General features: G+C 43.3%; 1 protein-coding gene across 1 annotated transcript in view; it reads left to right on the plus strand.

Moving 5' to 3' along the window:
• The first annotated feature begins 640 nt into the window (after positions 1-640).
• The window catches only part of TMEM233 (transmembrane protein 233), a 34,117-nt gene continuing 9,729 nt past the window's right edge, over positions 641-25,028 (plus strand). The window contains exon 1 of the mRNA XM_012756538.2: positions 641-903. Coding sequence (XP_012611992.1) covers positions 718-903 — 186 coding nt within the window. The 5' untranslated portion in view covers positions 641-717. The remainder of the gene's footprint in view (positions 904-25,028) is intronic.

Below are 25,028 nucleotides of genomic sequence, written 5' to 3' on the forward strand. Positions count from 1 at the left end.
CTGGATGGGGCGGTGGCCGCTGACTGGGCACACTGGGCTGCAGCCTCCCGAGCCCCGAGCCCCGTAGAGTGGAGCTCGTTGAGAGTATTGAGAAGTGTTGAGGCCAAAGCTGAGCACCTGCCTCCGGCCCACCTTGGGGGGAGGTCTGAGTAGAAGGGGCTGAGCCAGGGAAAGCCAATGAAATGCCTCCCGTGCCAGACAATTAAGGTAAAATGTTGAAGTCGTAGAGGCAGTAGTGAGTCTGTTGCCAACTGGATTGGGTGGGTCCCCGTCCCATCTAAATGGCTTCAGATTCAGTGGCTTTGAAACATGAGCTGGTCATCTTCAGCCCACAGGCTGGCCAGGTGGAACTTAAAGGGCCTTCGCTTCCCTGCGCCTCCCTTATTCCGGACTTCCCGGTGTGAGTCCGTGTGTCCGTCTGATGGTCTCCGGGTGTGTCCACCAGGGAGTGGAGTGTCTTCGTCTGCCTTTCCCGCTTCCCAGGCTGACTGGCTCCCTCTGCCCTCCCCCTCCCCCCCACCTCTCTCCCTCCCTCCTTGTGGGGAGGCTCTTGGCCCGGGTCCCTGAGCCTGGGCGGGCACTGGTGGAGGACGCAGCAGGGGTGAGGTCACGTCTCCCTTGAGCCCCGCGCCGCTGGCTTTTCAGAGCCTTGCCGCGAGCCGGCGGCCAGAGCCCGAGACCGCGCCGACCGTGCGCTCCTCCGCCCGGGTCTCGCCCATGTCTCAGTACGCCCCCAGCTCGGACTTCAAGAGGGCTTTGGACAGCAGTCCCGAGGCCAACACTGAAGATGACAAGACCGAGGAGGACGTGCCCATGCCCAAGAACTACCTGTGGCTCGCCATCGTCTCGTGTTTTTGCCCTGCGTACCCCATCAACATCGTGGCTTTGGTCTTCTCCATCATGGTGAGTGGATTAGGGCCAGGGGCCGCCCGGGAGGAGAGACCCGGGCGGCTTTGCGCCCGTCCCGGGGACCCAGTGCGACTCTGCGGCTCCCTTTCTCACTTCCCCGCGCGCTAGGAGTTCTCTGCCCTCCGCACCTCCTCCTCACCTTTCTCAGGCTCTGGGGTTCTCCCCGAAACAATGAGCACCTCCCTGGCGGTGCTCAGAGCCCTGACCAAACCTCTCCCACGCTAGCTTTCTTTTCCTTTCCAGTGCCCATGGTACGCGCGCTCTCCAAACCGAGGAAGTTCTTCCGTCGACTTTCCTGCTTCCCTCTTCCTCCTTTGACGTTCCTAGGCACTAGCCCGGGTCTCCTCAACCCGCTTTTCTAGACCCCCCAATGCGCGCCACCCTAGCCCATTCTCTAAGTGTGCGGGCTCTACGTCCCCAAAACTGCTGCGACGGTGCTCCAGCTCTGCAGCGCCCGGGACTGTGTCTCAGCATATGCTCCTTTCTATCTTTGCTGCGGCGGGGGCACCGCCTCGGCCACTCTTCGAGGGTCCCCAGGTGATTCCCAACGCCCCCTCTTTGACCCCCAGGTCCCGAGCTTTGGCAGGGCATGCTCTCTCGGAGCAGCAGGTCGTTCTCGCTTCTTCCTACGCCCAAGTACCTTTCTATGCCTCTCTCCTGCACCCCCTTTCCAGCGCCCGAGGCTGACTCACACCCGCTACCTCTCAGCAGCAAAGTACTTGTGCCTTTCGTTCCTAGTTCCTCCCCCATTTGCTGCGCACTGACCCTATCCCCGCCTCTACTCGGCGTCCCAAAGGGCTCCCAGGCGCCTCACGCACCACTCCGTCCTGCGCCCGCCCAGGGTACTCCCAGGAATGCACTGGAGACTCCGCGCTCAGTGCCGCTCCACGCGCCCTCTGCGCGCCGGCCTCCCGAGCCGCGCGCCCCTCGAGGAGAGCCCGCTGGTGCCTCTAGTCTGCCCTTCCCGAGCTCAGCTCCGCGACCCTCTACAACCCTCGTAGGAACTCCCCGGCGAACCCCACCAGGAGGGCGACAAGCACCCGCTAGGTCCGCGCCTTATTGACTGGAGCAGCTGGCCGGGGGTGGCGGCAGGGTGAGCTTCGTACCGGCACTGTCCCGGGACAACCCTTGCAGTTGCGCTCCCTCCCCCACCGGCTCACCTCGCCTCCGCTGGACAAGGGAACTCTCCGGCCGGCCGCAGACCGAGAGTCCTGATTCAGCTCGGTGAAGATCACAAGCCACCCCTCAAGTCCCCCTACTTGTCCATGGCACCGTATTCGCTTGGAGGGTTCCCACATACTCCATTTGCACCCGCAAGTCCCTCTTCCCAAACCCGGTTTTCAGGCTGTGTTTGCATCAACTTTCAAGTGAGCAGTTTAGACTGTCTGGGTTCAAATCCCAGGTCCACCGCTTTCTAGCTGTATGATCTGGGAAGTCACTGCATCTCTGAACCTCAGGCCCTTTGTAAAATGGGAATAACCATAGCCGTATTTCTTGGAGTTGGTGTGAGCATTAATGACATAATAACTGTAAAGCACTTAGAACAGTGTCCAGCATGGTATTATTATAAGATCTTTACTCAAATGTCATTTCTATTCTCTCTTCCTTGCTGCCTTTTGCAGAGAACTTCTCTCCATCTGATATGGTTTTATTTATTCTTGAGTTTACTATCTGTGTCCCCTCAGTAGAGTGTAAGCTCTATGAGGGCAAGGACATTTGTTGGTTTTGTCTGTTACTGTATCTTCAGCACCTAGAAGAGAATCTGGCATGTGGCAGATGCTTAAATATTATGAAATGAATGCATGCATGAATGAATGGTGTCAATGAGTCATTATGTTTGTTTTACTCCTGCTGCTTTTTCTTATACTGAAGCCCTGGAAGCCATTGTACCGTGTTTCCCCCAAAACAAGACAGGGTCTTATATTTATTTCTCCTCAAGAAGACACCCTAGGGCTTATTTTCAGGGGATGTGTTATTTTTTTTTTAAGTACGGTACAACAATCTACATTTATTCAAATATAGTTGTCGTCTTCTTCTGGAACATCATCATAACTCTCCAAACCCGGAATTCCATCCTGAATTTCTTGCAACTCTATTTCCTTTAGAACCATTGGCCCCAATCTCTCATGTCAAGCAATAGAGCTCTCATGCGGTAGATGAGAAGGGCTGCTCATCTTTTTTACTGCTCTGTGACGAAATGCATGGGTTGTGCAGATACGCTGCGTAGCCACGCCCATCACTAGGTCTTATTTTCAGGGTAGGGCTTATACTGTGCAAATGCTTAGAAATCCTGCTAGGGCTTATTTTATGGGTAGGTCTTATTTTCAGGGAAACACTGTATCTGGTTCCTTAGGACCAACTAGCCAATTTCCTCCCTTCCTTCCTCTACCCAGATATCCGGTCTTGAGGCAGTTTACAGAGAGGCTGGAAATGATGGTATAGCCAGATTCTCTGGGCAGCAGCAGACTCTGTGGCTGGCACTGGTGCCCACATTCTATCCTGGTTTATTAATGAAGCAGCCAATTCACTCTTTTCCCAGTGCCACTCTGAAAACTGCCTGAAAAGGCTTTTTGCCTCATTGGCCTGAGACAAACTAACATTCCAGCTGGTGGTGACAGGTTGGATACTAATGATGCCACTTGTTGCGCCCTGGGGGATGATTTGAACAGAACCCTCTTTTTCTAATCCCTGCATCCCCAATCCTTCCCTCAAGACTTTTTTCAATAGCTTTATAGCAAGAGACCATTCTTGTGCCAGAACAGACACTGGAGACAGAAAGTTGACTATGGGCAAGTTTTATACCTCTTTAAAGCCTTGGTTTCTTTATCTATAAAATGGGAATGTGAAAGCTGTTTTAAATTGAGCAAAAGTGTTATAAAGATGAAACAAAGTATATCAAGCTCCTAGCACTATGCTACATGCAATAATTGCCAGACAGATGTATAGATTTGGAACCTGGAGACCTCATGTTTTACACATGAAAACAAACAGAACACCAAACAAGTAAAACCCAAATGCTAAAAGGTACCTTCTACACCCTCCCTATTGCATTCTCCCTAAGGTGCTAGAAGTGTTTTCTCATTGATATAGTGTAGATCTGGCTTGATAAGTTTTGTCACAAAGACTCTGAAGTCCAAAGGACAAAAAGGAAGAGGGAAGGGTATGGAGAAAAAAGTTAGCTGACCAATGCTGTCAGTTTTGTGCTTTCTTTAGGGTGTTTTGTGATATTGAATCCTGGCTATTTTCAAATCTCATTTATCTGTAATTTATAGTAAGTTCAGACATCATTGGTGCACCTGGGAGTCTCCATTGGGGATTGGGCCATTCCCCACGGAGGCATTTGGAAATGTTGGGGAGAGGGGGCATCTGTTGTGGTCTCGATGATTTGGGGTGCTTTGAAAGGGCCAAAGTACTAATGTCCTTCCATACTAGGGACTGTCCCCCAATGAAGAATGGACACACCCCCAATACCAATAACACCCCAATTAAGAAGCACTGTAAGACAGCACAGATTGATGTAAACATGGATACATGGAAGATATTGACAAGGCTCAAAATAATTCCTAGAATAGTAAAAAGAGCCGGTAATCTCAAAACAATACCATTATTTCTTAAACCAAGTCTGAGAAGCCTTCGATAAAACTCCAAAAATTGGAGTAGGTAAAGAATAATAGTAGTTTGAAAAATACACGTTTAATAAGAGTGTTCTTCAAGCTGTGGGCATCTGTGTTCTTTCCACCACCCCATGTGGACCCAGGGGAGTCCTGGGGTAATGAGGCAGCCTAACTCAGTCTAACACGTCTTGTTGTATCAAAATATTGGAGGGCCAGGCATTGTCAGTGGCAGGGACACAGAAGTGTTCCTTTGTTCCTTTGTCTATTGAAAGTCTATTTGTTGAAAGTGCATTTAACCTGTACTCAGTTTGGGTGACACATATCTCAAGAATTTCCCCCCCCCCCCGACTGGGTTATACTAGCCCATATTGCACCTTTGTGAGAATTTGAATATGGCACACTTCCTCCAGGCAGACACGGCCCTGCACCAGGACACACAGCTTGGGAAGTGGAGCACAGCCTGGTTTTCAGGCTTCCTTCATCATGTTCCCACCCATCTCCAGCTATCTCTCTTTATTCCATCTGAAAGGAATGCTGCAATTTCCTAATATGAGCCTCAATCCTGAAGAAAAAATGTTTGTTCACTCAACAAATATTTATTGTGCACCTATTATGTGCCAGGATCTGTTCCACGCATTCCTTTATCTCTATCAAGTGGTTGCTAAAGTTAGCAAGATCTCGGCCCTCCTGGAAGAAGTGAGGTTCCAGGCAAGTTGCAGGAGTGTTAGCAAATTCAGGATTAATTCACCATCTATTGGTCATGTAGCTGGAATTTGCTACCTAACTCAGGAGGCTGGAGTTGAGTTCGTGCCAAGTCTCGATTCTTGATGACATCATGGTGTAATCATTTGCACAGCTGAGCTAATTGGTTACTCTAATCATCGAGGCCAAATAGCCAGTGACTTTTGATTGGATGGTTTATAAGCTTTCATCAGAACTTTTCCCTCACACATCAAAACTCATCTAGAGACAAACTATTGAGGTTCAATTCCTTGTCTCTTTTATGCTATGGTTGTGATTTCATGCAAGTGTCTCGATCTTTCTGAGGCTTGGTTTTTCCACCCTGTAAAATGGCGGTTGTGATAGTATTTACCCAAGTACAATTGTGGAGATCAAATGGTAAAAGTTTTCAACTTCCTAGAACACAGCTAGAACTCAATCGGTCTTGATAATGATGATGGTGATGGTATACATTCTAGGGATATAGACTATTACATTTTCCAGTAGCAGTTCTATGTTAGTGTTGAGATGAGCCAATTTGATAAGACTAAAAACAATGACCAATAGACATGTCACTCGAATAAATATTTGTTGCAGCCTGAGGGTAAATATCAAGGCAGTCAATCACACAAACCCACAGAAGATACAGTGATAAGGGACAGTTAGTCCAAAGCCTTTGTCATAAGCCATTATCTGGTCATGAGCTAGCACAGTAAGCCACAGCCCTGCCCTAAGCCTGAACACACCTGCTCTGGAAGATAAGGTCAGTTGCCAAAAAGAAAGAAAAATACTCAAAAGATGAAAGAGAAGCCAAACTAAGTGTTCTTTCCATCTGATCCAGGCTCCACCAGCAGTTGCAAGCAGACTTCAATTAGTTCAGAGGGAAGTTGGTTTTTATGTTTTTGTTGTTGTTGTTGTTGTTTGGTCTTGGGGGTTTCTTTTGATTTGATTTTTGGTGAACTTAAAAATAACAGGTCTTGGTCCAGGCAGCTGGCCCTCTGGGTTGGAGTTCCGAGTGCTGACTGCTATTCATTGGATCCCCCATGTCATTTCTCTTAATGTGTCTGGCTCTTTCCACAAGATTGTCACTTGAGAAATGGGACATTAATACTATAGACTCCTGTGACTTATTTCTTATAAATTTCTGTGCTTGAAGCTCTGAAGAGCACTTGGATAGCTCCAGATGATAAAGACCTTCTCTGAAGTGTGTCATCTTTTGAAGGCTGTGTTCAAGATACCCAGAGATTTTGCAGATATGCATGTTACCCAAGCATCCCTTCCTTGTCAGCTGCTTTCATGAGTTTCACAGCTGTGTGGGAGAGGGTGGCCACTGACATTTGGTATTTGAAAATCTAGAATCTAAACGGCTGTGAGGATCCTTTCAAGCTTAGATGGTTGGAGATACAGACTCCGTCTATTTCAAGATGTTAATCTGTGTGTTCTTACCAAAGAAAATACATTTTAAAGGCCATCTAAATTTTAAAGGCTGTTATAGATGAAATGCTATAATGGCTGGACTGGTCATCACATGATGTGGGGAGAGAAATAAAACAAGATTCACCACTAATGGATAGTTGTTGGAGCTGGGTTATGGGATCATGGGGAGTTATTTTATTATCCTGTTAATTTTTTTATACATTTAAAAATTTTCCATAATAAAAAGTAAAAAGAGGAAAGAAAGAAAGAAGAGCGAGAGAAAGGGAGGGAGGAAAGAAGGAAGGAAGGAAGATAGGAAGATCAGAAGGAAGATCCAGATAGAACATCCTTTCCCAAGTCATTAAACACTGCCCAGATGAATGGCAGGAAGACAACAAGGCAGTAGCTATTAAATGAGGTGACCAAACAGGCCATGGTTGAGGCATGGAGTTTGTCATTAATTAATAAGCAAACTATTTCTGATTTATAATGTACAAATATTAATGATGACTTTGGAGGATGCCTTCAAATACTCATCAAGGGAAGGCCAGGTAGGACTCACATCCTAGAATAGTACTTCTCAAACTTTCATCACCTAAGGATCTTAAAATGCACTTAAAATCCTACTCTTCTCTCAGGGCTTAGATGGGGAAAAAATCACCACCTTCATGAAGCCTTTCTTGATTGCCTCCTCTGTCTCTCACCCAAGGTTATACCCCACTATATTCTGAACAGATGTCCTCTCAGATCATCTTCACTTCCCTGTGCTGGACTTTTGTATGTGAACCCCTTGAGGTTGCACTGTCAGCCCAGCACCTAGCACACTGTCAGACACACGACATGTAGCGAATGTTTGATGGGTAAATGAATGAATGCATGAATAAATGGCTACGTAGGCATATGTCTGCCCCTACCTTTGTCTCTGAGGATTCTCTTCCCTTCCCCAGCTGTGTTTTGCATTTCTGCCAAAACTTTTTTGGAAAATATCCGGGAGACCCAGGCAAATGCCAAGGGTCACTGAGAGGTTGGTCAAGGCTCGGTTCCCAAGGGTAAGTTTCCTGGCTAACCGAGAACTCACTGATATCCTTACCCTGTGACCAGTGGGTCCACACTTGCAAACTGGCCTTTATTCTCAGCTTGCTAGTTCAGGACATGACACTTTCCAGCTCAAAGCCCCTCATCCAAAATCTGAGCCTGAACATACCCGAAAAACTCCAGTTCTGCAAGTTCAGGAATTAAGCTAGGATTTCCAAACTGTGCTTCTCAGATGCCTGGTTCTCCCTGAGGGTAACAGATTTTACCAAAACAGGTGCAGGGGTGAGGATGGATGAAATTGAGAAGTCAAGTGCTAAGTTAAGCAAAAGTAAATTGTTTCCGAAAGGAAACTCCTTTGGAGTTTTTCAGAGCCTTCAGCTTTTGATGGAACAGTCCGGCATAGGGCATTTACCAGGCATGTTCCCCAGCATCCTTTGATCATAAGGCTAACATGCCACAGAAAACATTTTGGGAAATACTGTTCTCAATGGTTCCTTGGTTCTCCCTTTAATAAGTAGAGCCACTGTTGCTATGGTGGCATTGCAGAGTGCTCCAGCCCTAACATCCTTGCTTTGTAGACCCGCCTCTTCCCCTTTCTTCCAACACAGGTGTTTTTGATGAGCCTGGCTTGGTGACTTGTGCCTGTAATCCCAGCGACTTGGGAGTCTGAGGAGGGAGGATCCCTTGAGCCCAGGAATTCAAATCCAGCCTGAGCAACATAGAAAGACCCCCATCTCCAACAATTTGTTTTAATTTTTAAAAATTAATGAATCTCCCTAGCCAAACTCGTGCTGAATTTCTTCCTCCCTCATTCTCTTTTTCCCCACAGGTGAAATTCAGAAACTTGTCTTTCTGTTTCCTTCACCCCCTATATCATATCTCCTATTCCTCAAACTGAAGGAGACCTCCTATATTTAAATCCATCTTCCAGTAATTTTATTTGTTCTTTGCTGCGAGTAATTTTGATAGCAATGTGGTATTGCTATTATTGTTGCTGTTATAACATTCACACGTGTGTTTACTTTTCAAAGCATTTTCATATTGACACATTTGCTTGTTCCTTGCAGAATCCCAGCAAGGGACATAAGAAAGCTGTCCTTATATATCCATGAGAAAACTGAGACTTTCTGACAAAATCAAACATGATAGTCCTTGTCCCCATGGAGTTTACAGTCTAGTCTCTTGAAGCATTTATAATCAGCTGGCTATGCCTTGCCCTTTGATGTTAACAAAAGAGTAGAGCTCTGCTGTCCTGAAAGCTTTTTCTTTCAACAGACTTACCCCATCAATATAAGAAGCATCATATAAGACACTCAATCAAGCCTGACAGAATTCCTCCCTAGCTGTTGACTGTAATGACAGACAGCCAAAAGGACAGTTCTCACTTGTCCTTGAAGATAATTATGGGGAGAAAAAGTCCAAAAGCCCAAGACGCAGACAGATGAGCATGAATGAATTAATGATAATGAAGAAGAAGTGCATCCTGTAATCTGGAAGCCCAGTCTTAGAAGTCCCAGTACTACCTTTAGACATAGAAACTTAAGAGCAAGCAAAATCTAAATAAACTCCAAAGTCATCTGAAAGTTCAGGTGTTATTACTAAAAATACTTACTAAGTGCCCACATACATCAAGCATTTTATAGAAGCCTGCTATCTAGGAGTTTGAGATCTAAAGCAATATTGATCTTTTATGTTCTTAAACCTGGACAAAAATATCTTAGACTAGACTATGTTCAGGCATAAATGTAAGTCTACAGGTGGCAGGAGGGTGGATAAGGTGGAGGGGGAGAGGAAGAGACAGAGACAGAAAGAAATAGGGACAATGAATTGAATGAGACAAAGAAAGAGAAAACCTCACTTTATCCTCACTGGCCAAATATATACTAGAGATAAAGGAGTAAAGAGGATGGCTTTGAAAGAAAGAAAAGTTGGTTTAAAGAAGAGGGAGCACATTCCAAAACTGGGATTTCAGTATTGACAACTCTACAGATCAGAATATTGGCATATTCACAATAGCAAATAAAATTAAACATACCAGAAACAAACGTAGAAAACATCCAAGATCCGTACAAAAAGAGCTTCACCAAGAGATTAAAATTTAAAAACATTAACTAAATGGAGAGGCATAATATTACGTATTAGATGTTCATTCCAGCATTAGTTACAAAGTAAATTATAAAATGAGTTATAATAAACATGAAGCATGGTGCCTAGCACAGAGTGACTGCCTAATATTTGGTGTTGCTGTTATAAATATGAAACAATTGAACATAAATGTTGATTCCAACATAGGAGATAGACTAAATAAATTATAATACATCTGTTTATATATGTGGACTATTACATAACTGTTAGAATCTTGCTTTTGAAGAATTTTTATGATATAGGGAAATGCTTGCTTAGGGTAAAGGACCAAACAAAAATAGTACAAAATACAAAATTGTACAGTGAGATCCCACATTCTTTATCAGTTAAGAGTATCCACACACCCATATGCATGCACTTGCATGAACTGATGCATGGAGGAAGTATTCCAAAATGTCTACACTGATTTTCTCTAAATGTCAGGATTATGGAGAATTACAATGTAAAAGTTAAGATCACAGACTCTATTATCGGGCCCGTCAGGGCTTGAATCCTGACTCTACTGCTTACTGTGATGTGACATCGATCAAATGACTTAACCTCTCTGAGCCTTAGCTTCCTCATCTGTAAGTTGGAAACAATATCATCTACCTCAAAGGGGTTGCTGTGTGAATTAAGTAGAATAGTACTTGATAAACTTTGGCTACTGTCATTTTAAATATTCCTATAAGTTTTTAATATCTTCCTATTTTCTATTAAAAATGTTAGACCTCATTTCTATTCATAAATCAGCACTTTTCTAAAGATGATAAAAAGAAAAAAAAATGTTCAACAAGGAGGAGGAGGAGTTAGTAATTAGGTACATTCTTCACCAACCCAAAAGGTGATTCTTGCCCTAAATCATATATTCTTCTGTAGCTGAAACGGTCAGCTCTCTAGTTAACTCAAGACAAATGATATTTTATTCGGATCTGTTATTCTAGACTTGAAAATCTTGAAAGACAGAGAACCCGCAGGTTAGCACAGTTCCTGCCATAAACAAATGCTTGGAAAGTGTCTGCAGTGTTGTTGTAGTTTTTGTTCCAAATTTCAATGGGTTTTTTTTTTTTTTTTTTGGCCTGAAATGGTAAGAAGTAGCTTTTGTCTTTGTTTCTGAGACAGTGTCTTGCTCTCTCACCCCAGTTAGAGTGCAGTGGAGTCATCCAAGCTCACTGCAACTTTAAACTCCTGGGCTCAAGTGATCCTCCTGCCTCAGCCTCCCAAGTAGCCTGAGCCACCACACCTGGCTGATTTTTTCTATTTTTGGTAGAAACTGGGTCTTGCTCTTGCTCAGTCTGGTCTCGAACTCCTGACCTCAAGTGATCCTCCCACCTTAGCCTCCCAGAGTCCTAGGATTACAGGCATGAGGCATGGTGCCTGGCCTAGAAGTAGCTCCTTCTCTATCCATGCAGACGTTCACCTCCACTAATTTGGTTCCTGACCCACTTTTTGTTCTGTCTCCCACCCACATAGAGGGCAGCTGATGATGTACTCCTGAGACAAATTCTACATCTTTTTGAAGGACATGTGACTCTTAATCTCTTCCCTTGAGCCGCACTATTTCTTCTGTAGGTATCTACCAAAATAGAGAAACACCAGGCACCAGAGAGAATGTCTCCATTATTTCAAAAAGCCTCCCAAAATTCTCATCCACATTCGTGTTTAATTGTGGCAAATTCCATGGCCCATTTTCCTTTCTTTTTCTCAGAATATTACAGGGGTTCAAATGTTTTGATTACATGGATTGCTTGTGTACTGCTTGAGTCAAAGTTATAACTGTGCCCATCACCCAGTTAGTGTACATCATACCTGTTAGGTGTGATTTCACCCACCTCCCCTTCTCCCTGCCACCTGCATGATTTCCTTTGAGTTTTACTTCCGTGTGTTCACATGAGTGCCGATCAATTAGTTCCAATTTAATAGTGAGTACATGCGGTGTTTGTTTTTTCATTCTTGCAATACTTCACTTAGGAGAATGGTCTCCAGTTCCATCCAGATTGTTGCAAAAGTATTAATTCATTTTTATGGCTGAGTAGTACTCCATAATATACACAGACCACATTTTATTAATCCACTCATGAATTGATGGGCACTTGGGTTGATTCCACATCTTTGTGGTTGTGAATTGTGCTGCAATAAACATTCTAGTACCTGTGTCTTTTTGATAAAATGACTTTTTTCCTTTGGATAAATACCCAGTAGTGGCAATTCTGGATTGAATGGTAGTTCTACTTGTAGTTCTTTGAGGAATCTCCATACTGTTTTCCACAGAGGTGGCACCAAGGCCCATTTTCAATCAGAAGGGAAATGAAGGAGACCAGGGGAGTGGCAAATGGCCTTCTGCGGGGCCAAAGACAGAGCAAGGCTTGGTCACCAGCCTCCCCTCCCAGCAATAGCCATCCCTGGCCCCTGCCACCATGGCAGGAGGCTGGCTGGAGTGGCAGTTGTCTCTCAGGTTTAAAGAGAAAAGCTGGGTGAGAGAATTCAGATGAAGGAGGGAGGAGTTAAAAGCCAACACAAAGAAGCATCACTTGAGTGTGGAACCCTCAGAGAAGGCTCCACAGCACTTGGGGAACTTTCTACACCATTCCTCAAGGATAGAAAGCAGGGAGGGATGTTCTCCCACATTCATTCATTCATTTAACAATTTCTGAACACCCACTGACATGCCAAGCACTGTGGCAGTCCTGGGAATAAACACCAGCTTTGTACAGCTGAGAGTTTGGGTTCCCAGTGACTAGAGTCAGCCTACACGTTGGTTCGGAGAAGTCACCGTTCTTCCTCCCTTTAAGAATTCTGAACCAGTTGAGAAATAAGACACAGAAAAGAAAAAAAAAAACAGATGAGCTGTTTGGAGAGTGTGGCTTCCAATCCACAGCCAAAGGGGCTTGCTAACACTCTGCCCTGAAATTGAGCAGACTTGCCCATCCCTCCATGGGCAGTACAGGACAACTACAGCCCCAAACGACCCCCCTGTATGTCCAATGACACAGTCATGGTACCAGCTTTCTAGGAACTTATATCCAAGCATGGGGAGGACGGGCCACACACAAGATATCAAATCAACGAGGTCATTTCAGAGAAGAGAATCAACAGGGAGGCATGTGCGAGAGATTCTACTTTAGAAAGGATGGTCAGCAAAGGCTGAAGGATGAGAAGCCAGCCCTAAGGAGATCTGGGCAGGGCCTGGGAGTGCAGAGGCCCTAGGGTGAAAATAAGCTTCCAGGGCCATATGCTATGTCATCTCTGTCATCCACTTAAAATGGTTTTAATTCTCCCAGGGAGGAATCCTGGGATGGACCACATAGAAGAGAGCTACAGCATCTGTTACCCAGTGGGGCATTTCACAGGAGCTCTTAACAGAAGAGTGCTTTGCTCTGGTCTCAATCCCACCCCCCACCACCACCATATAGCACCAATTCTTTCTTCAACCCTCATGGCAAACTGGAACAATTATTACTCAAAGCTAATTCAGTCATTGAAGAAGCAGGGTTTATTTTCATCTGGGTTCTGACTTCCCTAGGCATTAGTGACATGTGAGTTTCAGTGGGGCTTACACTGACAAGCAGTAGCCCTGGCTTCACTGGTTCTCATCCCTCTCTGCTAAGTTGACTCCCTGGAAAACTCCCTTCTCTATTTCTAAGGGGTGCTTCTCAAGTGCTCACACAAAAGTCTAATCTACTGTCACACCAGAATGGCTTTGCTACTGCTTCCACTGGGTGCTGGGGTAACTGTCAGCCTCCCCTAAGCTGCCAGGAACCACCTGGCATCCACATTAGGGATCCACGTTAGTCCACTGGGCACTCAAGGTTCAAAAGATCTGTCACCGCGCCTTGCTGCTTTACCCCATAAAAAGAGCATAGCTCTGCCCTTACAGGTGAGCAAAAAAAAAAAAAAAAAAAAAAAAGAGCATAGAACACAGTGGCTTTTAGTATATTCAAAAGATTGTACAGCCATCATTACTATCTAATTCTAATAAATTTTCATCACTTCTAAAAGAAACCTCATACCCATTAGCAGTCACCCCCCATGCCCCAAGCACCTGGCAACCTCTAATCTATCATCTGTCTCTTTGAATTTACCTATTCTCATATTTCCATACATTATGTGATCTTTCATGTCTGGCTTCTTTTACTTAGTGTAATGTTTTTGAGGTTTACCCATGTTGTACCATGTATCAGTGCTTCCTTCTTTTCAAGGCTGAATCATAGTCTATTGTATGGATATTCTGCATTTTGTTTTTCTATTCATTTATTGATGGACATTTGAGTTGATTCTCTTTTTTTGGCTCTTATAAATAATGCTGCTATGAACATTCAGGCACAAGTTTTTTGTGTGAATGTGTGTTTCAGTTTTCTTAGGCGTATACCAAGGAGTGGGATTGTTGGGTCATACGGTAACCTTATGTTTAGCTTTTTGAGGAACTGCTAGATGGTTTCCAAAGTGGCTGCATCATTTTAAACTCCCAACAGCTCTGTATGAGGGTTCCAATTTCTCTACAGCATCAATAACACTTGTTATTGTCTGTCTTTTTTATTCCAGCTTTCCTAGTGGGTGTGAAGTGGTACCTTGCTGAGGTTTTGTTCTGCATTTCCCTAATGATGAATGATGTTGAGCATCTTTTCATGTGCTTATTGGCCATTTGTATATCTTCTTCAAAAAAATGGCTATTCAGATGTTCTGCCCATTTTTAATTGGGTTGGTCGTCGTCTTATTGTTGAGTTGTCAGAGTTCTTTACATATTCTGGGTGCAAATACTTTATCGGATATGTCATTTACATATATATTCTCCCCTTCTGTGGGTTGTCTGGGGCTTTGCTGGAGAGGTATGATTATGTCTTGCAGAGTTTTTAATGAAACTGCCTTTCATTTCTGCTTGTAGTCACTTTCTCCTTCGGCCCCCGATGTGAATGCTGGGCTGGGGACAGATTCAAAGGCAGACACCATATTGGTTCAGGCTCTGCACTCAACTCCTGAGTTTGAATCCTAGCTCCCTCCCTTACCCCAACTTCTCTGAGCCTCAGTTTCCCCACTTATACTATGAAAATATTAATGCCAATCTCTTTGCATTATTTCCAATATTAAATGAGATAATACCGGACCCCTTTACACTCAGTATCTCATTTAAGCCTCGCAGCCAACCCGTGCTGTAGATATTATTATCCTCATTTTACAAATAAGGAAAACTGAGTTCCATAGCCTTCACTACAAAGCCTTATTTTCCTTTGAGTTCGGCTGCTACCATAGTGAAGATCCACGTATCTATCTTATAACATTGTCTGTAATAAAAGTGGGGCATACTGTAATTCACATGCATTTACATTTGTGTAAAATATTGGCAGCTATGGGGAGGGCTGTTCCCTTTAAAAGAAAACTATCCCTAACCCTGGCTTATGAAATAAAGGATATCAATTATGAATATCAATTCCTTATGAATATCAATTCCTCCCCACCACAGGGTTCGGTCTTATTTCCTTCCTAGCACTTCTCCCTGCTTGAAATTTCAATTTTTAATGATGTGTTTGAGTGCTAACTGTACAGCTCCTTTAACTCTTTGAGGGCAGGGACTTTGTCTGACTCATACCTGGCTGGTAGCCCCAGCACTTACCACAAAGCCAGTATAGAGTAGTAGTGGCTTAGTCCTTAAGGAGTAAATAAATACATAGGAAAAGTCACTTACCATGTGTTAGTTGTTTGGGAAATATCACATTGGACCTACTATTTCCCTTCTTATAGCTGAAAATAGACAATAGTTTCCACGTTGTGATGTGCCAAGCACTATGCTATGATCCTTCAATATATTCATTCTCATTCAATCTGCCTGGAAATTCCAGGAAGTAGGTACTTCTTTTATCATCACCCCCATTTACAGAAGCAGAGACTAAGGCACAGAGAAGTTAGGTAACTTGCTTAAGAGACTGCCAGTAGATAGCAGAACTGGAATGGAATCCAGGCAGATGGGTTCAGAGCTCACATGCTCAACCACCATGGCACTGTACCTTTCAGTATGAGGGGAAAAGAATCTCAATCTCCAAGGCCAATGGTAGGTTATAGTCCCCGAACACCAGTCTCATGAAAGATTCCCCACTTTATAAAACAATCGGAGGATACAACTATAGCACTTGCCTTTGAGAAACCTAAGACCCAAATGAAGTCCTGTCCACAGGACTCACACAAAATCAAGTGAAAGCTACAAGATTAATCTTCCAGATATGTAGGTAGACATTTTTAGTAGTATGGAGGACCAAAAACAAAACAACAAAGGGCCAGGCATAGTGGCTCACGCCTGTAATCCCAGCACTTTGGGAGGCCAAGGTGGAAGCCTCGCTTGAGGCCAGAAGTTCAAGACCAGCCCGGGCAATAGAGTGAGACCCTGTCTCTACAAAAAAAATTTTTTGAAGTTAGCCAGGCATGATGGTTCACACCTGTAGTCCCAGTTACTCAGGAGGCTGAGGTGGAAAGATTGCTTGAACCCAGGAGGTTGAGGTTACAGTGAGCTATGATCACACCACTGCACTCCAGCCTGGGCAACAGAGAAAGACCCTGTTTTGAAAGCAAAACAAAGTTCAGATAACTAACAGAATTAATCACTTTGGGATTACAGATATAGAGCTTCATCTGCTTGATCAACCAGGCATTCCTTTTCACACAAGCAATCATCAACTTTCCAAATGGCTAGATATTCAGGCAAACTCATAAAAAGACTGTCTCCAAACAAAGCATAGGAAAAGGAAACCTGGGGCTATATGAATTTTATTCCTTTTTATTGGAAATATATATTAAGGGAATGCTAAGCGTCAGACCCTCCACTAGACACCGGAAATCGAGTGATGAGTAACCTGAGACATAGTCTGTGCCTTCATGGAACTCATGGCCGGGTGGCAGAAATACTCACTCAAAAGTCAATAGGCAACTGAGTAAAATAACTGTGACTCATCAAGAGCCATGAAGGAAACAAAAGGGGGGCTGAGTCAGAACTTAGTGACTATGGTCAGGGGACCCACTTAAAATGGGGAGGCCTGAGAAGGCTGTCCTTAGGAAGATGACATGTATAATAAGCCCAGACCGGGAGACTGAGCAGGCACTGGCCACGTGAGACAGACATGGAGCAGAGGAAATGACCTGGGCAAGGAGAGGGGGCAGGAAGGGGGAGGCAGTAAGCAAGGAGGCATGCAGCGGCCAGCCCTGCGGAGTCCAGAAGAACAAAATGAAGAATGTGAGTCTCTCCAAGGGCAATAGGGAGCCAAGAAAGGGCTTACAGCTGAGGCCACACAGAGTTGCTGTTCCATCCACCCACACACGTGATCTGTGCTGTATTCTCATAGGGCATTATCAGATATCAGGAACTGTTCAGAAAAGCTGCTTCACACTAAGATGTCACTGGCTGCTCAGTCTTCACTGTCACCTGTCCCAGGTAACAGCAATATGTCTTCTGTGCCACCCCAAGGAAGAAAGGGATATAAATGGCAAAACTCTTGGTTTTCACTGAGGTCTTTTTTTGTTAGCAGTAGCCATGATCATAAAATAAGCAATTGGCCAAGGGGAATATGGAATGTACAAAATTATATTTAATAGCTTGTTTGCTATCATCTTCATCAATCAGCATATGACATGATAATAATAATATCAACAATAGCTAATGTTGATTGATGCTATTTCCCAGGCACTTTTCTAAGCCTTTTACATGCATTAATTCATTAATCCAGAATGACCAGGAAGCTAAAATAAAAAATAACTGACAGTGTCTTCCCAATGTTATTATTTTGTGTTTGGGGACTACTTTGCACCAGGGTTGGGGACCACCAATAGAGTTTCATCTACCATCTACACTGGCAGCAGCCCCATAGGTGATGTTGTCTCATCTGGGGTATCATGTGGGAGATAGCAAGAGTTCTACTCTAAAGACCAGAGGGAAAAGGATGAAGTCCTTTCCATATTTTCCTGGCTTTACCATTTGGTGTGAAATATCACGAATTCCTATAATATTAGACCCACCAGTATCCAACACCAGTTATCAAAGTTTATGGGGTCATTCTGGTCTTTTCTTCTTTGAGGTGTGGATGCTGGGAGTTGCTGGTACCTTCTGAAAGGTAGCCAGGAGTCTCCACTGCCTCACAGCTGTCTTGTAGCTCCCTGCTTCAGCCTCCTTGAGTTTTAGCATAGAAACAGTCACCGTTACTTCTGGCCCCAGACCAACTTTCCTTCCGTGGGTCCTTAGATATCATGTATCCATCCAGGGAAGGGGTGTATAAATAAGTTTGAAATGACCAGATGCAGTGGCCATGACCTCATTAGTATTTACTACAGGAGAGAGGAACTTGCCCACTTCTCTGTCAAAGTGCGCCCTTCACTGGCTCAGGGCACCTCACCGAGACCTGGCAGCTCTTATTAGTTTTTGTAATGACTGTCAACATTTTGCCAACATGAGCCCATGCCTAGAGAAAAGAGAAAAGGCACTGCAGGAGAATCTCGAGTGGCTTACAAAATGTGTGACCAGAACCCATTTGTTCTGTAGTCTCATAAGGGTTCATTTGCATCACAAAGGAAAATAAAACCTGGAAAGAAACGAAAGTCCCTTCCTTTTAACAGGTTATACTTTGCAGGATGAACAGAGATAGCAGCTGGCTGCTTAGCACATTAATATAAAGTTGGTTGGTTTGTGAAATTATGAGATCTATGGCTTAGAAAGGAGCTCCAGGCAATGTCCAAGTGCCACAGATATAAGTGAAAAGACAGGATTTGGGGAAAGAGTGTGACTTATATGAAGAAACAGGGGGAATTTCTTTGTGATGATGGTGCAGTTTGAGATTCTGATTGTGATCGTGGTTACTGAAATCTACATGGAACAAAATCTCATAGAACTGTACACATACAAACATAAAAGAGTACTTGTGAAAACTGATGAAATGTTGATAAGGTCTGTACCTGAATGAATAGTTGTGCATCAATGTCAGTATCCTGATTTTGACAATTACTGTGGTTACACAAGATATCATGAGGGATCACTGGGTGAAGGGTAAACAGGCACTCTGGATACAATTTTTGCAATTTCTTGTGAACCTTAAACTATATAAAAATAAAAGTTATACTATTTTTTAAAATATAATGAACTGGGAGAAAACTTTGCAAAAGATATAACAGATCAAGGAATATTATCTACTATAGTATTCAGTATAGTTTCCACTAGCCACATGCAATTATTGACTACTTGAAAAATGGCTAGCACCACAGGTTTTCATGATAATATTTTGGACATGTTGGATTAAATAAAATATGTGTTATTAAAGTTAATTTTACCTACTTATTTTTGCTTTTTCCATGTGGCTACTAGACAATTTAAAATAACCTATGTGGCTCCCATTATATTTCTATTGCACAGGGCTGATATAATATATAAAAAGTTCCCACAAATCAATAAGAAAAGACAAACCAGTAGGAATCTAGACAAAGGATGTTGGTATATAATTCATCAAGAAGAAATGTATGTGATTAATAAGCATTCATTCATACACACATTTATTCATTCAACAAATATTTATGGATCTTCTACATTCCAGGCACCATGTTAGTCACCAGGGAGAGCTAGCCAGTTTTAGATAAGCTGGTCTTAAAAGGCTTATCTGAAGAGATGACTTTGGGGCAAGGATCTGAAGGATGAAAAAATGGCTTAACCTCACCATTAATTAAAGGAATGGTACTTTGGGATTATTTTTTACCCATCAGAATGGGAAAAATAAATTGTTTATAAACAGTATTGGAGAGAATGTGGAGGGAATGGCATTTAAAAACCATTAGTGGGAGTGTAGATTTGTGTAACCTTTTTGCAGGACAATTTCACTCTCTCCAAATGCAAACTTACATCCGCTTTGAATCAGCAACCCCATTCGTGGGAATGCACCCTAAGAGAAGGTTCAAACATATGCACAAATACATGAATAAGGATATTACATAGTCGCAACAAACTTTAAATAAATAAAATGTCTATAGATGTGGTGTAACCATTTAAATGGACTATTATGAAGCCATGAAAAAGAACGGGACAACTATACTGGCAACATTTCTGTAAGACTGAAGCTATTTGAAAATAGCTTTGGGAAGCTGAGGTAGGAGGATCACTTGAGCCCGGGAGTTTGAAACCAGACTGGGTGACATAGTGAGACCCTGTGTCTACAAAAACATTTAACAATTAGCCAGGGGAATCACTTGAACTCTGGAGTTAGAGGCTGCAATGAGCTGTGACTGCACCACTGGCAGTCATAGTGCCCAGTCAAGCCTGGGCAACAGAGGGAGACCCTGTCAAAAAAAAAAAAAAAGAGAGAGAGAGAGAGAGAGAAAGAAAGGGAGAAGGAAGGAAGGAAGGAAGGAAGGGAGGGAGGGAGGGAGGGAGGGAGGGAGGAAAGAAGAAAAATTTACAAAGAAAAGATTATGCCATAACAAATTATGATTTTTCCCAAAAATACAAGGAGGATGCAGCATTAGGATGTCTATCAATATAACTCATTATTTTAAATCATGAATGGAGAAAGAAAACGGGACTGAGACAGACCTGTAAGCAGGTCTGGAAAAGTACTCACCCTATATTTAGTGGGGAAAAAAGCAAGTTGCAGAACAAGGATAGTATGATATTGTTCATATTTTTAGAACAAAGAGAACATTAACAAAAACTCTGTGTGTGTGTGTGTGTGTGTGTGTGTGTGTGTAATCATGTTGCCTAACTAGCTATGTAACCATGGGAAAATTATTTTAACTTCTTTGTGCCTCAATTTTCCCATCAGTGAAATGGAAACCATAGAGCACCTACCTCATAGAACTATTGTGAGGATTCATAAAATAATTCTTGAAAAATGTTTTAACATAGTGCCTGTCACATAATAAATGCTCAATAAATGTGATCATTATTATTTTGTCCAAGGAAGACTCAGAGGCCAAAACCTTTAGAAAAGAAAATATTTTACTTAAAAAGAAATGCAAGAAGTCCAACATCGAAAGGACCATCTAGCCAAATAAGAAATACAACATATGTATTTAAAAGAGAGAAATGCAAAGTTACCAAGGTTACCAAGCTTTATATTAGCCTGTTCATGAAAAAAAGACAGTATTTGTCTCGAGATATTACAATATCTACAAAGGAAGGAACCCATGTTTAGACATGAGCATTGTGTAAGGCAGGGATGGAGTTGTCTTTGCCAAGATTTATGAGAAATACTCAAGGTTTTAATATTTGAGGGAGCAGGACTAGACGGACTGGCTCTGTTATTCTTGTTCTATCTCAGGGTGAAAATTGCTATTTCATTCTCCTGGCTGTGATACGTGATATGCTTAGTCATAATGGAAGAAGGAGAAAGTGTCAGTTTTCTTTTCATATTATTCGTGGGGGTAAAAATCTAGAAGCAAATGCACCAAACTGCTAACAAGGGTTATCTCTGGAAAATGAGATTAGGGAAAGAGCTTTACTATTTACTTTAGTGTTTGTATGTACTTTCTGTAGCATTTGAACATTTTGCATGGTCCCAGATTGCATTAGTGATTTTTAAAAAGAACAAATAAGATCATAGAAATTTGGAAGAGCTAAAGCCTCCCTGTTTCTTTCTACTTCGTCCACAGCAGATGGACTAGTTTGCGTTCTAAGCTCTTCAGAAAAAGATTTATAAACCATGCATTTTCTCTAAAATCCATTTCCACCACTTCAGTCTGTCTCGTCTGCCAGGAGAATCTTAGTATAAAATTGCAATTGGAAGAGGAAAGGAATTACAGCTGACATGTGGTGGGAGGAGGCAAAGAATTCCTTCCTCTACTTGTTAGATCTCTACCCTTAAGCCCAAGAAGCCCCAGCCATTGAAGTCCTTCAGGATGAAATCTGAGAGTCTGAAAGTCTCCCACCCTCATCCCTACCCCCATCTCCTTACACTCACCCGGCAGATTTCCCCTTGGGCACCCCCTTTTCCAAATACCAGAGGAGAAAATGGATTCAGAAGAGGACTCATGAGGAGAGAAGAGTCCGCACTTGTACCAAAAGATGCTTTTCACTTGTTTTGCAAGCCGACAGCAGCCCCATTCCTGGGCTCACTCGAGGTCTCCCTTACGAGCCCTGGAAAGCTGGTGGTGTGCAGACAGGAAGGTCACATGGGAGATGCCAGACGGGCAGCAGGGGATGGTGGTGTGGCAGGATTCGCCCATGGCTTGCACCCAAACCCCTCAGCCAAGTCACCCACATGGCTCATCTCACCTGTGCCAGAAAACTCCAATGGCCCAGGGACCCCCATCTCACCTGGGCGCATGGGCAATGCACAGACGGTAGACGTACCATTCATCAGCATGGCACAGACCGCCACTTCTTCCCACTTTTTTGGTCACTGCTGCTGAGACCATGAAACTGGCTTTTGTTTTTGTTTCTGTTTTCATCCCAACAGCCAAGAGCTGACATTGTTTGGGAAGAGAGGGTAAGGCCTCATTATTTTTCCTCTGGTTGCAGCAAAATGAATGCATCACCATGACTCATCTCAGAACTGTGTTTTCCAAGGTAGCATGAGAGAATAATGATCAGCTTGCAGGGGTCAGGGTCTGAATCTACATCATTCTAAAACTGGGTTATGAGCTCAGAATTTGGGATCCTAATGTTCCATGCAGTGACTTTGATTGTGAAGCCTTTAAAACAGCTTCTCAACCTTGGGTCCCCAAGAGTTCTGATCCAGCAAGGGGCAGAGATGATTCTGATGCACTACACGAATCACAGCTTTAGACTAAGAGCAAGACAGGAAGTGGCAATTCATGGTAAAAGCTAACATGTACTGAGTGTATACTATGTGCTGAGCCAATGCTAATCACTTTATATGCATTAATTCATTGGATCCTCCGATGCAAAATAGGTACTTATTATTAAATACTATTGCCCCCAATTTACAGATGAAGACATTGAGTCTTAGAAAGGTTGATAACTTGCCTTAGCTAGAATTTGAATTCAGGTCTCTCTGAGTTTAGAGCCCGTGCTTTCTCACATACACCCTTGGAATAAATTTAAAGGTGGTGACCATCTTGACCTTTAAGGACATTAAGGATAACTGCCTAGACCAGAGATTTTCAATTCTGTGAAGATTAAAAATAATAATAATGTCGAAGCAACCCAAATGTCCATCAACAGATAAATGGATAAACAAAATGTACTATAGCCATACAATGGCATATTATTCAGCTTCCAAAAGGGAAGGAAATTCTGATTCATGCTACAACATGGATGAACCTTGAAGACATTATGCTAAGTGAAAGAAGCCAGTCGAAAATGGACAAATACTTTGTGACTTCACTTATATGAGGTATCCAGAATAGTCAAGTATGTAGACGAAGAAAAGAGAATGGTGTTTGCCAGGGGCTTGGAGGAGGGCAGAATAGAGCATAAGTGTTTGACAGGAATAGAGTTTCAGTTGGGGAAGATAAGAAAGCTGTGGAGATGGTTGGTTACAGTTACACGACAATGTGAATGTGCTTAATGACACTAAACTATACACTTAAAAATGGTTAAAATGGTAACTTTTATGCATATTTTACCACAATAATAAAACATACACATAAAGTGGGGCATGGTGGCTCACACCTGTAATCGTAGCACTTTGGGAGGTAGAGGCCAGGAGTTCGAGACCAGCCTGAGCAAAAGCAAGACCCCGTCTCTACAAAAAATAGAAAAATTAGTCATACATGGTGGTTCGTGCCTGCAGTACCAGCTACTTAAGAGGCTGAGGGAGGAGGATCAATTGAGCCCAGGAGTTTGAGGTTACAGTGAGCTGTGATGACACCACTGCACTCTACCCAGGTGACAGAGAGAGACCCTGTCTCAAAAAAAAAAAAAATTATATATATATATATATATATATATATATATATATATATATATATATGCATAACACATATGGTACCTGATTCCTGCAACAGTTAAATCAGAATCTCCCCAGGATAGGACCCAGATATCTTTGTTTCTTTAAAACTACCCAGGTAGTTCTAATGGGCACCCCAGGTTGAGAACTCCAGAATTCAGGACTTGGAATTTTGGAACTCACTTGCTGGAAGTCCCTGACATTGTTGCAGGTTCTCACTGTCTCATTCACACAAGAAGCCTGAAAGAAAATTCTTTTCTTTGCTGAATCTCCCAGCCTGTTGCTGACTAAGATGGCCCAGATCCAAGAATTAATGGAAGGTTCCGGAAGCAGAAAGCTCTGTGGTATACTGGGTATTTCTCGGGCTTGTAATTGTCTGCATATGCCTAATCCCCCTTAATAGACCAGGAAGACAAGCAATTATTACTGAAGTGCTGTGATTTCAGAATCAAGAACAGAGGTTCCCAATGAAATCTGTAATTCACAGCACTGATGGAGTCCTTGTGTACATAGCTGTAGCAAGAATTCAGGGTGATTCTTAGCAGTGGGATGACAAAGAAGGCTCGTGGTAAAGGAGAAAAACAGCATCTGGTCATCAGCTCAGTAGCAAGCATTCTCTGAGCCCCTCTCCTTTGCCTGGCACCAGGCTAGGTCCTGGGGAACTCCAAGACCCCCTTATGTTCTGCAGGGAAACAGACATGCTCATGCACTCATTCAGTCATTACCTATTTCTTGAGCCCCTGCAATGTGCCAGACACCACTCAAAGTACTAGCAATGAGGACAATACTTAAATATTTAACACGTTTAGCATGGGCACAGAATCAGAGAAGATTCTCTCCTCAGCCCAGAAATAACCCTTAAGTTGCTGAATTTTGGGAAGTCTGGGGGGAATTCAGAAGAGGAAGCAGGATGGCTGGGACAGTGGGGAAGGGGGACAAGCCTCGGGGTAGCTGCTGTTTGTCAGTGAGTACACAAGTATGGCAGCACTTTAACAGCTGGTACAATGACAGCCTTGTCTTGGGCACAGAGATTAACAATTCAGCCAAGGTCCCTGACCTCATGGGTTGATGATCTAGGGCAGGAGTGGGAGAACGTTTTCTGCAAATGACCAAATACTAAATAATTTTGACTTTGTGGACCCTACAGTCTCCGTCCCAGCTACTCAATTATGTAACTCTAGCACAAAAGCAGCCGCAGATAATAGTAGACAAATGACCGTGGCTGTGTTCCAAACAGACTCCATTTACAAAAACAGGCGGCAGGATGGATTTGGCCCATGGGCCATGGTTCGCAAAGCCCTGTTCTAGCGGATGGGACAGACATACTCGTTTATCCTTTTATGCT

This window comes from Microcebus murinus, chromosome 22 (genome assembly GCF_040939455.1).
Source record: "Microcebus murinus isolate Inina chromosome 22, M.murinus_Inina_mat1.0, whole genome shotgun sequence".
Taxonomy (NCBI): Eukaryota; Metazoa; Chordata; class Mammalia; order Primates; family Cheirogaleidae; genus Microcebus; species Microcebus murinus.